At 46.7% G+C, this 15105-nt stretch overlaps 1 protein-coding gene across 5 annotated transcripts in view; it reads left to right on the top strand.

The window, feature by feature from the left end:
* Positions 1-10707, top strand: part of LOC144146118 (uncharacterized) — a 123332-nt gene extending 112625 nt beyond the window's left edge. For all 5 annotated transcript variants that reach the window (XM_077678069.1, XM_077678070.1, XM_077678068.1 and 2 more), the window contains 5 exons: positions 437-542; positions 4208-4412; positions 5890-5945; positions 6404-6519; positions 7449-10707. In XM_077678069.1, the coding sequence (XP_077534195.1) occupies positions 437-542; positions 4208-4412; positions 5890-5945; positions 6404-6519; positions 7449-7671 (706 nt within the window). In that variant the 3' untranslated portion in view covers positions 7672-10707. The remainder of the gene's footprint in view (positions 1-436; positions 543-4207; positions 4413-5889; positions 5946-6403; positions 6520-7448) is intronic.
* Positions 10708-15105: the final 4398 nt, after the last annotated feature.

The raw sequence follows: 15105 nt of genomic DNA, 5'->3' as shown, positions 1-15105 counted from the left end.
AAAAAAAAAAAAAAAACTTGATAAATTGAAGGGTTTTACTAGCAGCTTGTGGGTCATGGCAAAACTCGCCATTCATGTTGCAAAAAAAAAAAAAAAAGGCTGGTGGCATAGTCTCCTTTCGTGTCGTATTGTCATTCTGCTGACAAATGGATAGCATGGGAAGACATAATGTGTGATTTTATTGTCGTGAAGTTTGTTAAAAGAAATGTGTTGCCTCGCTGCCATTAGCCCCTCTTGGGTAAGACTACAGGCTGCGTACACAGTGCCGTGGTGATCGAGGGCTCCTAATACTGCGCACGCGGCAGCAGCGCAGGCCTTAGCCGAGAGCAGGCTCTAATCCCACATGCTTTCGATGTGGCCATGCGTGTGTGTGTGTGCTTAGCGGCTGCGGTGTGAGCGGCGCATGCATTGGCCGCGCTCCCTCCCCTCGGTCCAGGGAGCACCAGCTGGCCGAGACACGGGAAGAGCTGAAGACGCTGCTCGAGCAGGCCAAGGGAAGAGCGGACGAAGACCAGCGCAAGCTGGGCCAGATGCGCCACGAGGTGGGTGGTCTCGCGCTCTACCCGCCCCCCTTCCCTTGCTCTCTTCATCTCCCTCTATACCTGGGTGTGAGTGCCCGTCGCATCGCCTGCTTTCCCGTGGGAGCAGTGTGGGTGCCTAGTTTGGTCGCTGATCCGTGGTTTGGTGCACGGAAGCGAGCAATCGAGTTTGACACACATTGGATGGGCAGGCACTAACAAAACCTGGACCCGTAGGACCACCACCTTGGATAAATCCTGGAAATTGTTTCTTATAGTTTCTGCAAAGTGGCGCTGCCAAGCAGGTCACTGCTTGAGACAGGATCACACGTGGAGGCTGAAGCAGGGGAAAGAGGACAGAGCAACGGGAAAGTGGCTGTTTAGTCGTTTTTTGGCCAACACAACAGGCAACGTTATACAGGTGGCATTGGTGGTACACACATATATGTGGACATTTTATCCTGAAAGTTGCAGTCTGTAATAAATCAATTGATATTGTCTGTTTTATGATACATTATTCAACAAATTGCTATAGTAAAGAAAAAAATTAACTGTTTTTCTTAGGCAGGAAATGTAGAGTGTTGTAGAGTGTTGCAGGAAATGTAGAGACCGAAATGTAGAGTGTTCCGAGACACGGAGAAAGAAGTATTTGAGGAGGCGAATCTGATGGGCTGGGACAGCGCGGTTGGGCTGCGCGTTTATGTTACTGCCTGGTGAGGAGGAAATGCAGCTTGCGGAGCAGCACAACAGATGGCCATCGCATCAAGCGCGTTGCCATAGTTTACATGTTCTTCTACGGACGCGACGCATCATCGAATACATTGTAAAAATTGTCAGATTTATTTCTGTAAAATCAATAAACAGAAGTGCTGGGCATTTTAGCAGCAGTTATTAATAAACACTGCCCTAGTTACAAGCCGTACCGCATTTGAAATGAAGCACTAGACGGAATCCCGGAGCAGACGACGTCTACTGACGCCACCTTCGCGTTACAAGTGGTTCATTCGCGCCGCTCTCGCCTCTCGCGAGCGGCTGCTCAGATTTGCACGCACTTTTCTTGTTGCACAGGCAAGGCAGCAAAGTTAGGACAGTCTAAATATGAACTAATGCCATAGAGGATAAGAACCATCATTCGTTGGAACTAATCATACCTAGATTCTGAACCACATGTTTTTTTTTTTTTTTTTTTACTGTAGGTTTCGCGTTCTGAAAATATCGAAGCCCCTTCGTCCCGCGAAAAATGTTTGAAACGTGATGATTTCTTCCGCCGCAAACCGACTTCAATGGAAGTCCAGTGGCGCGAGGGATTCGTTGGCATCGTCTCCCCACGGCGGCAGCCAGTTATGCACTGACTGACCCTGAACTGGCGAGCGAGCCTTTTCCCTTTGGTGCCTCGCGACAGAGGGCGTGTCGGCACAGTGCCCGGCACCGTGACTTTATCGCACCGCCGGAGCAAGTCCTCTTTCGCCTCCTCAATAATTCTTGCTCCGTGTTCAGAGATGCATGTAGAAATGTTCTGAGACAAAGTGTAGAAACCCTAACACACTCCATGATGCCTAGCATGCAATAAAGAAATACCAGGTGGCCTGAATTAATCCAGGGGACTCTCAGACCACATTTCAATAGCAGGTAGCCCCTGAACCTTAAAGGATTCATAAAGACAACGTATAACTTCGCTTTGTTCAAAAGATTGAGAGGTCACGCTATAATTTTTTTCTACAGGGAATGTGCTGCCATTGCTCGAAAATTAGTGTTTAAAAGGGCATAATTGCAAATTACCTGTTCACTATGCCATTATATGGTGTGGCAAAAGCCCTCTGACCCAAAGACAGGCAGTTAGTACACTGACTCTGCGGCATCACGAAGAAACCAAAAGGTTGGGACCACTCATCAAACGTAGTAAAACGTGGCAGGGCATCCCAGCATGTAATAATAATAACCCCTTGCCATGTACTGGCATAGCCATGAACGTTGTTCTTGCTTTGGACAATGTGAGTAACCAAGATGGGACAAATTGAGTTCACCTCAACCTTCAGTGCCTCGTGAAAATGTTACAGTAGTGATTTATTTATCTTTTTTGAGCCACTCGAGAGGTGGTGCAACATCACTTCAGCTTGCAAAGCTGTTTGTGGTATATGTTCAGTCCTCTCACGTCATTTCATTATAATCGTTTTTAATTTCCTTATTGCCACAAAATAGGGGTGCTTTTTTCGTTTTGAAGAATGTGAGCTCTGTTAGCAATATGTACTACAAAGTGACATAAATAATCAGTTAATTTGGATGTAATCAGCCATTCAGTCATGCAAAATATACTCATTGCGTTACAAATAGAGTGTGGAAAGTAGCTGGTGACTCGTTTACTCTATTTTCCTCAATAATCTACAACTTGTTTGATTGAAGTTTGTGTTCAAACTGGTGTAAGTGTTCCGACGAAGCAGTCTTTCAGTGAGATGATGCACGTTGTCTTCACGTTCTCTTTGGAATTCAGAAACCACACGAACTGAATTAAGTTGGCACCCATAGAGTTTTATTCATACTAGAGGAAAACCTGGCACTAGTGCCTGAGGGGTCCACGCTTCAGTTAAGGTGCCATTGTTTGCCGTGGAGAAGCAAGCCATCTTTACTTGGTGTGGCTCACCGACAAGCTCCAAAGTTTCCGGTGGATACGTAAACCACGATTGTTTTTGAAAGACTAAAGTTATTTGGTCATTATAGAAGTGCAGGTAATAAGTAATAAAAAAACTTTGTCAAGAATTTTCAAAAGTTTTATGCAAGGGGAGCGAGAAAAAAAAAAAAAGTTATCCCTGCTGTTGCCCGTGTCATCAGAGGCCACAAGAAGGCATGTTGCGAGCTAGGTCGAGTAACGAACGAACCATTCCAGCTGCAATTCCGGCGCACAACTGCAGCGGTCCAATTTCCCCCTGGCACATAGTATCAGTATGAAACCATTCTGGCACTGAATCATGGGAAAGGAAGTGCGCGTGTCGAACCGCTTGCGGGAGATCACGTGTGCTTGGAAGCGCGTGATGTGTGTGTTGATAAGTAGGCTCGTGCGAATAGCGAAATTTTAGTTCGAAGCAAATAGCCCTTGGGGCTGAATACTTCTAAAGCGAATTCGAATAGTTGTCAGGTGTCACTGAGCTTCCTGTCACTGAGACACTGAGCTTCCGGGCCTGGCGGGACCTTCATAGAAAACCCCTGGACACATTGGCTATGCCACTTGACTGATTGAAGCAAATGATGTCCACTGAAGTTCAAGCGCGGAGTGCAGTCAACACCTGCTCACTGCACACGTGCCACACGGTAACCAAACAAATTGTTCCGTTACCATTTCATTGTTTGAAGCAATGAAACGGGAACCTTGAGTATTTTGACGAACGTGCGCACGTAAGATGGCTACAACAATGCTCTAAATGTGGCTTAGCTTGTCTTGGCTCCACATGTAGTCAAGATGTAGGCCTGATGTCAATGGCACTGTGGCTTGCCTAAAGAAACCAAAACTCCTCATTGTACTTGAAAGCAGTTTTGATATTTGTTCACCCCAAATACTTCGCAATGTCTGAAATTTTAAATTTGGGTCGAAGTGAATTCAAATACTGTAATATTCGTTCAAATGTTCGAAGCGCCCGAACATCCGCACAAGCCTATTAATAAGCACAGTTTCCGCTCCCCTTCCCCATCTTTCGCAGCTGTCCCAGCTGGAGCGTGAGCTCGAGCAGAGCCAGTCATACCGGGACCAGCTTCAAGTGGCCCTGGAAGACAAGCGCCTGCTCGAGGCACAGGTGGCCGAGCTCAGGGCTGCAATGGCCGCTGCGGCCAGCAAGGCCTCCCCTACCGCTGCTGCAGAGACCAGCACCACGAGCACGGCGGCACTACACAAACTCGGAAATGGCGGTGAGAACCCCTTGGGCAGCGAATTAGCCCCTTCTGAACTCGGTGGGCTCTCACGTACCCTATGGTGCGAAAAACTGGCGTCGACGTCATTTTTGTTAAAAAACACATTTGTGAGCATTAAAAAATGTGTTTGAGTTCGTATGGGAATTGAATCCAAGCCTGTGGAGTAGGAGGCGCGTTACCACCGCGCATCAGCAGCACTTTGGCAGTCGCGGAACAAGTGTTGGCCTGGTGCGTGTGACACTGGTGTCATGTAGCGTGACAGGTGAATGTGGTTGCACGTGAGTAGAACAGGTGTATGACAGCCACGGACAACTTCGATTCTGGAGGAGATGTGACGTGAAGTTGCGGCTTATCTGCCTGTTCGAGTAATTTGTGCCAAAAGACAAAGGGAACGGAAGTGAGAAAATACACGTGAAGATGAGGTGGCAGCAAAGAAGTCTGCGATAAGCATCACCAAGCTGCTTTCACCTTCTGAGCACCTAAGCAGACGTAAGTCCCCGAAGGAATTTTTCAGGTAAACTGAACAAATCGGTGGAACATTTGAGCAGCGTATGATGAATGCAGCGTGTTTGCATATTCTTAATTTGAACTGCATGGCTGGCAAACTTGGGTAGCTTCTGCTTCACTATCATCTGGCACTGTTGATCTACGAGTCCGAGCGAATAAACTGCCGAAACAGAAGGGGAATGTTGTCCTGTGCAACCGTGGCACCTCCCCTCTTCCCCCAGTACAAAACGGATCACTTAGCTCGCAAATCCTATGTGTGAGCTGATGTTGCTTGCATTGTTTGGGGTAGCATCTTTGCTGCTGCCCAGCAACTTAATCGGAAAGCTTGCAGGAATTGGGCAGCAGTGTTTCCGTTTGGGTACAGCTGTCATTTGTCATCATATTCTAGTTCCTCCGAATTTTAAGTGCGGGGCACCTTAGGGGTCCGGTTTGTCATTTTAGCTGCTTCGGGGTCACGGCATCACTCACCCAAACGGTGGCTGTGAAAAGAAAACCACTTCTCTGGTCGGAATTGAACTTGGGTCCCGCTTATTACGAAGCAGACGTCTATCAGACACACATTACTCATATACAAAGTGTTGGGGGTGATCTTTGTGGTGCGCTATTGCCATGGACGTTACTGTTGCTAGGCCGGAAATAAAGTACGCAATAATATAAAATAAGGAAAAAAAAATCATGAATTAGCGCACTAATTACCCAAAACTAATGAAACCTCAATCTAGTGTCTCTTTATTGACCTTTTCAAGGGTTGTGGCGCCCTCTCGACTAATTTCGGTATCAACGCCAGGCTGATACCGAAACTAGTCGAGAGGGCGCCACAGCCCCTCTGGTGAATCACTGCTCCTCACTTCCGACAGGTTTCGCGTTGAGTGGAACTGCTTGCATTTTTTGTTGCATGGTGACAGCTGCTGATGCTCGGCCTGCACATTTCACATGATGCCTGAGGTTCTCTTGCCACTTTTTGCAGAGAGCAGTGGTGATGACTCGGCCCTGAAAGAGGAGAGGGACAACCTTCAGATGCAGGTGGGTTCCCGTCTGTGTGTGTGTTGAAAAATAAACTATCCAGCACTTAGACACGAACACACAAGTGTGTAACGTTCTTAACTCTCCATATTATTATAATTATGATTGCTACTTATGTTATTTGCTTAGGTGTGTTTAGGCACATACAGTCAAGTATGAGAGCATTCATGTTTATTTGCAGAAATTTTTTATTATTCACATTCAATTCCCAGCCCAAAATTTTGTAATCGTAGACATCTACAGTGAACGTAGGCACACGAAAACTCTGGTTAATTGCGTCATGTGGAAAACGGTGGCATGGTTTAGTAGCGTCAGTCATGGTGCTCGGGTCAGTGATTCAAGGCAACTGTCTATGTAGAAAAGCCCTGCCTTCATGTGAAGCGTCCTCTGAGGCATACGCTGAGGGTTGTTTTAAGCGAGAGCAATAGCTGACATCGGTCAATGTGCCCTGCCCCCAGGTGGACTTCCTCAACACCATCATCGTGGACATGCAGAGGAAAAACGATGATCTCAAGAGGCGTATAGAGACCCTCGAAGCTGGCCCCACCCTTGACGATGACGTCGACCTTGGCCTGTAAGTGGACCCGGATGGAGGGTAGAAATCTTGGGGGGGTTCTTGCTGCTTCAGAGAGTGGAGGAAGAGAAGCTTGCAGCTTAATTGCAATGACTTTTTTTTTCTTTTTATCCGTCGCAAACTTTGGCAGTTTTTGCCTGGTTCACTTCACTGCCGATTGCCTGTTGTTTTTTTTTAATAATGAGCAGCCAAACTAAATTGGCTTACACATAATTGGAGCTGGGTGTTTATATAGTGAGTGTTCCGCGTCGAGCATTTTCGTAGTCAGTAATTGGATCCATCTTTCTTTTTTCTTTTTTTTATCTGTGTGTGTCTGGTGGACGTTAATAACTGGGTCGGAACAATTAACAGTTGTAAAGAGCATCCCAGCTTTCTGAGATGCTGCATCCTGCTGTGCTTTTTAAACCTGTCTGAAAAGATGTTCTGTTTGTAGCAACATTCTGTGCAGTGTAAACAACTAAGCAATAAGTAAAACACCAGTGCCGTCGTGCAGGGGTGTCACTTTTTTTAGAAAGGGGTAAATTATTCTTTCGCAAAACACTTAGCGCAACAGCTTTGCTAACACTCAGAGGCCCACTTTGAATAATCTTAAAATATAAAGTGAAGGAGCTAAGTGCTGCATAATGACAAGACACTCCAAGGACTCGGATGTATGATGAGAGAAGCAGGTGGGCACTGCATCTGTTCGCATCTGTTCGCTCTTGTTCTGTGCTGTCCTGTTGCTAAAACAGTAGTTGGGGCTGAAGCAAGGACCAAGCTGAAAATTTCCCCCTTAGAACCGCGGTTATTTATGTCTCTTCTTCATTCCTGCTGTAAACATTTTGGTCCAATGGTAACTAGTGTCAAAACGGACTGTGTATAGAATGGAATCGTGCTGCCATTTGTGCTCGTACAATTTTTTTAAAAACCTGCTTGTCCCCTTTTTCCAGAAACGGCATCAAGGGCCCCGTGCCACCTCGCCTCTTTTGCGACATCTGCGACCGCTTTGACGTGCACGACACAGCTGACTGCCCGATCCAGTGCAGCATAGAGGACGAGGTGTCCACCCACAGCCACCATGGGTCGCCAAGGCGCTCGAGCCGGCCGTACTGCGACGTCTGTGAGATGTTCGGCCATTCGAGCGCCGACTGTGACCCCAGCGAAACCTTCTGAGAAATCGGTCGCACTCGAATAGCTGCCTAGTTTCCTCTCTTGCCTGTTTTCCTAGCCCGTGCGTCCACCCTGGCGTAAGCTGTTCTGTTTTAAGGTTGCAAACGTGTACCCACATTGCAGTGTGCATGGACAAATCGTGGGCAGCAGTGTATAGTGATCTGAATACTCTCTCTCCCTCTATCTGCTTTGAAAGAAGCTTGCTGTTCATTTCAGTGAAACAGGTGCCAGTGAGCGTGCCTCCTGTCAAAACTTCCAAGCATACGAAAGCAGGCCGTCATCAAGCTTGCAGAAGTAACCTTGAACTGGTGGCTTATGCCCTAGTTTCAGCAAACTCGGGAGTCCACATTGTACAGAGGTCCTTGCTTTGGTCCTTGCTTTGGTTGACAATTGTTGAACCCTGGAGGGATCCTTGGAATGGTGGCATTAGAATGCTCTGGTAGTTGACATTGTGATGCATGGAGTCTTCAAAAACAGTTATCAGACTGCTCCCAAAAAGCGGGACACAGTGCGCAATGTTTGTCGTGGGCAGAGTTGGACCAATCGACGACTGTTGGCCATCACTTCCCCTGCTTTCGGGAGCCAAGTTTTTTTGTAGCCAACTACCAGACTCTACCGACCGTTTTAATTGCATAGCTGCTGCTGCCGAAGATAATGGGATGTTTCAGGCTCTGTCAAGTTTGTTTCACAGTGGTTATAGTGGTGCCTTTTTAAAAAGCACTGTTTCCTTCTATAGGGGTCGGGTATGTATACCGCCCCATGTTTCTTTATCCCACTAGGGAAGATCTTGCATTGCTGGACGTTTCACACTTGATGAAAAACCCTCAGATTGGGGGGTAGCCTGTAATAGTGTTATGTATTAGGTGCTGTAGCTCAAGCACAGTTTCTAATGGGCTTTACACAACGATCTGTTCTGAGCGGTGCTTGGATATGTTCACTGTGGACTCTTATGTGAAACGTGACGTGCGCACAACGAATTTATTCTTTAGTGTGGTGCCGAAATACTGATTTCGCGTTTTTACGGCGTAGTTTTCTCAACGAAGTGGAATGTTTGCCCTGTGGAATGTTTTTCCTGTGGGCTTTCCTTTTAGTTAACGCACAGTAGTTGGCGTCGTTACCTTCCAGGCTGCCGCATTTGTAGATACGGGAAGCTGCTTCTTTTAGCCTGTCATTCAATGAACTTTGGGTGAGCTTTAAAGCGTGTGTGCATGTGAGCCTTGTAAGTTAACGGAGAGAATGCGAGTACGAGTTTTGCTTCCTTTAACAAGGCACATGTAGAGAGACCTGAACACTTTGAAAGTTAGAAATGTTGAGTACTGAAAATAAAGCTGCTTTGGGTGTGTGCAGAAAATGTTATGATGCAATGAACGAAACCCTTTCCTGTGCAAGTTAATTTGTCACTTCACTGAAAAAAAAGTACAGCGCTGATAGACGAGAACACAGTAAAGCAGAGAATGACATACATAGGCACCCCCCCCCCCCTTTTTTTTTTACGTTGTGAAGCACATCAATCAAGGTGTCTCTTGCAGCAATTTAGACCTCAGTCGCGCATGTCTGAGTGTTTTATTTCATCGGACAAGCTCTCAGAAGCTTGCGTTTGTCGATCTATGTTAAAAAAATGCCCGTTGAACCAACTGTTCTGTTAGCTGCCTGTTCTCCACTATTCTTTGTTGGCCTTGTTAAACATGGAACTATTGAGCTTTATGTTTTAGGAGAAATTTGAAGTTGTTTCATTTGGCATCATAAAGGTGAAATTGATACATATTTGGCTCGCCAATGCGTAACGTATTCGTAGAAGCTGCCTCATTTTTCTCCGCGTGGGCATGGGCTTTGGTTCCTAAATTGAACTGCTTGTATTTGGTGGGACGAAAATTGTTCAGCCAAGATACCCAACGAAATACGTACTCTGTACGGAAAGCTGAATGTAAATTTTCACGTAGTTTTCAATGGCTGGCCCGCTTACTAGTTGCTTCGGTGGAACCGACCTTGTGTTCCTGTTTTTCCGCCAACTTGTTTTACAGTCCGTGAAGATGCACAAATTCTATTTAAATATTGCTAAATCATTACATTTATAGAGAGCAGTGCAAAGTATTTAGACTGGTGTTTTTAATGTTGCCCCAACTGGTGTTTTTAACGTTGCCCCGCAAAGCTTTTCTCAGTGGCAACAAGACAACTTGTTGTGAATTGGTGATCTGCTGGGTGGGCTCCTTACTCTGTGCCCTAAGAAATTTCACCATTGATTATCCAGCACTGCTGACCACTATTTTCTTGTTAAATGGGTCATTATTATTGCTAAAGCCGGCATTCTTTATGTAGCTCTAAAACTGTTTAGCTTCGTGACAATCTCGTCAATTGGTTCAGGAGTGGGGGACAAATTTGGTTTAACATGGACACACCAACTACGTATTGTTGTTAGCATTCTCTGCTTGACACCAGACAGGCAGCATGGCTTGTGTCTACTGTTGTCTGTCGTCAAACCCAAATGTATTCAGTTCATGTTAAAAGGAACCAGATTCGAAGGTGCTCAGGGCTTGACACAACAAAGAGAAAGTATTTCTAATGAAATGTTACCGACATTGTTTTTGCCCCTGATTCACGCTTTCGAACACTGTCGGATGCTGTTTACAAGATTACTGAGCCGTGTTTATCGAAGTTGTGGTGACGTGAACTTGCTGGTGTGTTTGGCTTGTTGCAATACTGACTGTTTGCCTCGCAGTGCCTTGTGGTTAATGAGCAGCTAGTTCGCTATGGGCAGGGATAGTGCCGTGCAGCTATGAATCGTGCATTGTGGCCGCCCAAATGAGACTCTCTGGTGGCAATTTTTCACTTCTCAGTGCCGCGTGTTTTACCAAGGATGTTGGCAGGTGTTTAGCTCTTGTTTCGCGTGCTGCTATTGTGACCGACACCAGCATTTGGAAGTGATCTGTACTCCCTTGCTTTTTACATAGATGGTTACAAGCCTGTGTTCGGATGACAGTTTTTAAGTAGTGATGTTGTGTGTTGAAGTTCTGAATTAAATATTTTGAAGCAAGCCTCGTACCGCTGTTGCTACCTCTAGTTCCCTTTTTTGTGCCAGTGCGTTATGTGGCCTGTCTGGGTGCTTTCAAATGCAGGAGTGTTCGACTTTCGGGGCTTTACACGAAATAATGCGTCACCAACAATCTGCAGCTGTGCGGCAGAATCGCAGTGCCATTGGACGAAATTAGCCTGACTTTGGAAACTTTTCGATCCAATGTAGGCGAATGCAGGTCTGTGCCGATTGCTTACAAGAATCGCTCGCCACTAAATATGCTGACATTAATCTTCAAAAGGCCTTGTAGAAGCCGGTTGAAGTGATCGTGGAGGTTTTGATTACCATTTTGGTCAAGTGCACTCAGCACTTGATTAGGATATTCAAGGGTGGGATTTTAGCTGGTAAGGAAAGGAGGAAGCATTGCGCTAGGTCAAGGAAAGAGCGTCGTGATGATAGACCCACCACATCACCACTTGTTGAATCAGTGGGTTGAAGTAACCTAATGATACTGAATACTTCTGCAAACACAAGAATCGGAAATGCGCATAGAAAAGCTCGGATGGAGAAGTGAAATATTCGACTTCATCCTTAGTGCCGATCCAGGTCTTTTGTTAGCACACAGGTGTTAGATAAGATGGAGGTTAGTGATCACTTGATGCGGAGGAGCAGAATCGTGCTAGGTTTAAAAAGATAGGACAAAGCAAATGAAAAGAAACGGGGTGCAGGGGTTTTTGCCAACATACACGAACGAATTCGCCAACAAATGAAAAGGAGGGTAGCATAGATGCAGAAATCAATGGCACTTCAACTACTACAATTTTAGAATGGAAAATAACCATTGGGGGAAGCAAACAGCTAAGGACTCTGGAAGGCTTCTTTGGAAGGTGAAAGACCTCAATGAGGAGCAAGTGGGCGTCGGTGTTTCCAGTGCAACAGCGAGCAGCTGCTCAGTCGACAGTGACATACAACGAAGGTATCAAATTGGCGTCGCTCCATTTTTCTATCTACCAGGTATGCATAGCACAAAAAATATTTGCTGGCTGTCGCCACTTGTCTCAATTGTTAAGGGTCCAGTTAAAGGAGCCATGAAGAGAAAATACAACTTTGTTTAATTTGAAAAAACTAGGATTCAGTATCTCACTCAGCTCCATTACAGCCACAAAAGATGTTTTTTTAACTAAAAAAACAAAGTATTTACAAACTTTCAAATTTTGCGCCACAGTGACATGTTATGAGCAAGAATGACGTCATAGGGGCCAGCAATAAAACACAATTTTCAGTGCGTTAACTGCACGTTAGCATTCAAGTGATGCGGTCAAATGGAACTAGAGGCCCCATTACAGACGTCCAGTCATATCTCGTCGCGACAGGTCAGTTTGACGGCCGCCAATCGCACAAACAAGGTTCCGTGGCATCATAGAAAAGTTGCGGGAAATTGGCTAGGGGGTCGCGACTGCTTCACACGTTTTCTTTAATATCTCCGTTATTTGTTCAAGATTACAATGATATTGGTATCATTTTTATCAGGACTAAGCAGGCTTTCTAATAAACCCAACTTGTATTTTGTCTTCATGGCTCCTTTAAGTTCTTTGCGTGGCTATGGCTACCCGTCAGGTGATGTCGCCCCTTTTTTGCAAAGTAAGGGATGCTGAATATAATGTGTCGAGCATCAAGCCAACAAAAATGGCATGGAAGATATTTTGTGTGCAAATAGAAGGAAAAATTACGGTGCAGGATAATGGGAGGAGTAACTATGACTCTCAGGTGGAGGAAAAACCATGACTTGAGCAAAGAGTGGGAGTTTACAAAAACAAAAATAAAATACTCCTGTTAAAAAAAAATTAAGGAAAGCCAAGAACAAGCACACGTTATTAGATCTCACAAAGACAGGCTAGTCACATACAGGGACATAATAAATCACTACAGGTTATCCAGATGTAAATATCCACCTGCCCACCACACTCCAGGAAAGAGGCAGTCACATGGCGATGGTTGCAGACGAACACTTTTCCGAGCCCTGTTTCCCTCAACCGCTGCTACCCAGACCTTTACTCAAACCTCTGCACTCAAGCCGACCTGCACCACATGATATGGTCCTGCCATGAGCTCCAAAAAAATACGACCGGCTATAATAGCAAATTCGATGTAGATTCACTTTGAAGCTACAAAATTAAGACTGTAGACCAATGGGAGACTGTTGCGCTCAGCTCCACACCAGAGGCACAACTGACAGCAGTCCGGATGGCCGAAGCCGCTGCGAGGATCCAAGGAATCCTGGCTGATGGATGAGGGAGGGAGACCGTCCAAGTCGTCTACCCGTCAGTACCCATCTCGGGCATCAAATAAAGTCATCTCTCTCTCTCTCAAATAAACCACTTGTACTCTTCTGTGTAATTTATGGTGGTGACTGCAGGCCAGTTGTGGAAACGTGAATTTGATGAAGTATACATGTCTGCACTCAAAGCTCGTGATAACGTAACGGGATATAACGAAGTAAATGAAATTCCCCTTGAAATCTCAATAGGGAACCATGCATCTGAAACCTCGTTGTCACGAAGTAAAACTGTCCTGTCAATGGTTATAACGAACTAATATAAGTCCCCCCCCCCCCCAAAAAAAATGACGCCCACCACCCCTCGCGGGAACCCTGGTGTGACGCGACGCTGAGGGGGGGTTCAAGCGCAAGCGGAGAGCGACCGTCGACCGAAAGGCCGCCGGAGAGCGGCACACCGGTTATATGCGCAGCGCGCCCGAAGGAGAGGAGACCGCGGAGAGAGAGTACTGCACATGCGCAGCACCGCCCACCGGCGGAGTGAGAGCGCGCTGGGCCGCACACCCGCAGATGTTGAGAGAGAGTGTTCGCTCTCACCTGGGCACGCGCCGGCGCCAGTGCGTCTGCCGCGGCTATGACGCAACACAATCCACTTTAATCCAAATCCAAGCCAATCCAATCGAATCCAATCCAATGCCCCTCGCGAGAGAGTGTTCGCTATCGGAGAGGAGAGGGGGTGAGCGGAGGAGAGTGCGGACGCCGACGACGACGACGGACGGACGCACGCAGGAAGGACAGGGCCGCCGACAAGAGATGCTCTCAGCGTCGCATCTAAAACACCATGGTGCGTGAAGCATTCTCTGGAGTCACTCGTTCGTCGCGGCTGTTTTAAAATTTCCGCGTCGACCTCACGGGCAACCGGCAACGCGCTATTGTCGCTTATGTCACTGAACAAACCGACGCAAGTGATGACGAAGGCGCCGACTACTCGACACGACGACTACTCGACACAGCTTCCGTGAAGAGAGTGCTCATTGCACGCTAAGTTCGCGCGAGAGTTGATAATGTGAGATGGCGCCAGATAAGGTGAGTTAACAGCTCCTGCCATGGCTGTACTGTGCGAGCCGGGACGCCGCGCTTGACATTCCAGAGGCTTCACTCGCAGCCGGCTGGATGGGGTCTGGGAAGCTACGCAGGCTAGTGGCTAGTATAGGCTGGTCAACCGGATGTTCGAGCATTTTAAAGCATTTCTAATTCTGCCGGGGAAAAATCATAAAAGTCCAAGCGAGCCTCCTGAGCTACAGAAACGGTGTCGCGGTCTGCCATGGCTTGGAGACGTACAAGCTACCGTTGCCAGCGTGAGAGCACCTCGCTCCTACTTTGTCACGCAGTAACTAAGTCACGAAAAAAATTTAAAGAAACGGGAAGGAGACGTTCCAGCTTTATTTATTGCTCAGCAAATAATGCATCGCTTCTCTACCAACAAAGTGAGTGCTACGAAACGTATATAATCTTTAAGCCAATGCGAAATTTCATTAAGCCCCCTTTAAGCAAAACTCCACCCCTATGTTGACCTCTCGGCGTTTCTGATGGCGCGCCAAAGAACTGACAGCGCCTTGTTGCTACGTCGTTGTTCGAACCCCTTTGACAGTGTTTTAACTGAGAAAGGTTTCAGAGAACCAAGTTCCCGGAAGAAAGGCTTTTATGGCTGTGGTTGAACCAGTGTGATACGACGTTGAATTTTCTTCTGTCCACGTCTCCACCCACGAAGGTCTCGAACGCCAGGCAATGAGGAAACGAACACTCAGAAGCGGCTTGCCCACGACGCAGCGCAGGAGAGTATCGCACGTTTCTCTCAACCGAAGTCCTCGTTGTCTTCGCCGCCTACGCCCGGGCTCTCCTACAACTCCGACTTTAGGAGGCAAGACAATCAAAATATCCGATGGCCTCCCTGATACGTCATCGCTTCGTCGTGGACGCACAATGAGGAGCGGCTGAAGGCTGGTCTCCCCAAACAATTCAGAAATGGGCCCGCCGACCTCAAGGACAGAAACGTTGTCCTTATAGCAATCTGGACGTCAAGTCCCATTTACACCATCTGATTTGGTGGTGTGTATATTTTTAGAAGCATGATCATAGCTCCTATCAAGTC

Source organism: Haemaphysalis longicornis, unplaced genomic scaffold (genome assembly GCF_048455015.1).
Source record: "Haemaphysalis longicornis isolate Haplotype H1 unplaced genomic scaffold, Haemaphysalis longicornis Haplotype H1 scaffold_7, whole genome shotgun sequence".
In the NCBI taxonomy this organism is placed as follows: Eukaryota; Metazoa; Arthropoda; class Arachnida; order Ixodida; family Ixodidae; genus Haemaphysalis; species Haemaphysalis longicornis.
The sequence above is the reverse complement of the archived record's forward strand: the minus strand, read 5'-3'. Positions and strand labels throughout refer to the sequence as shown.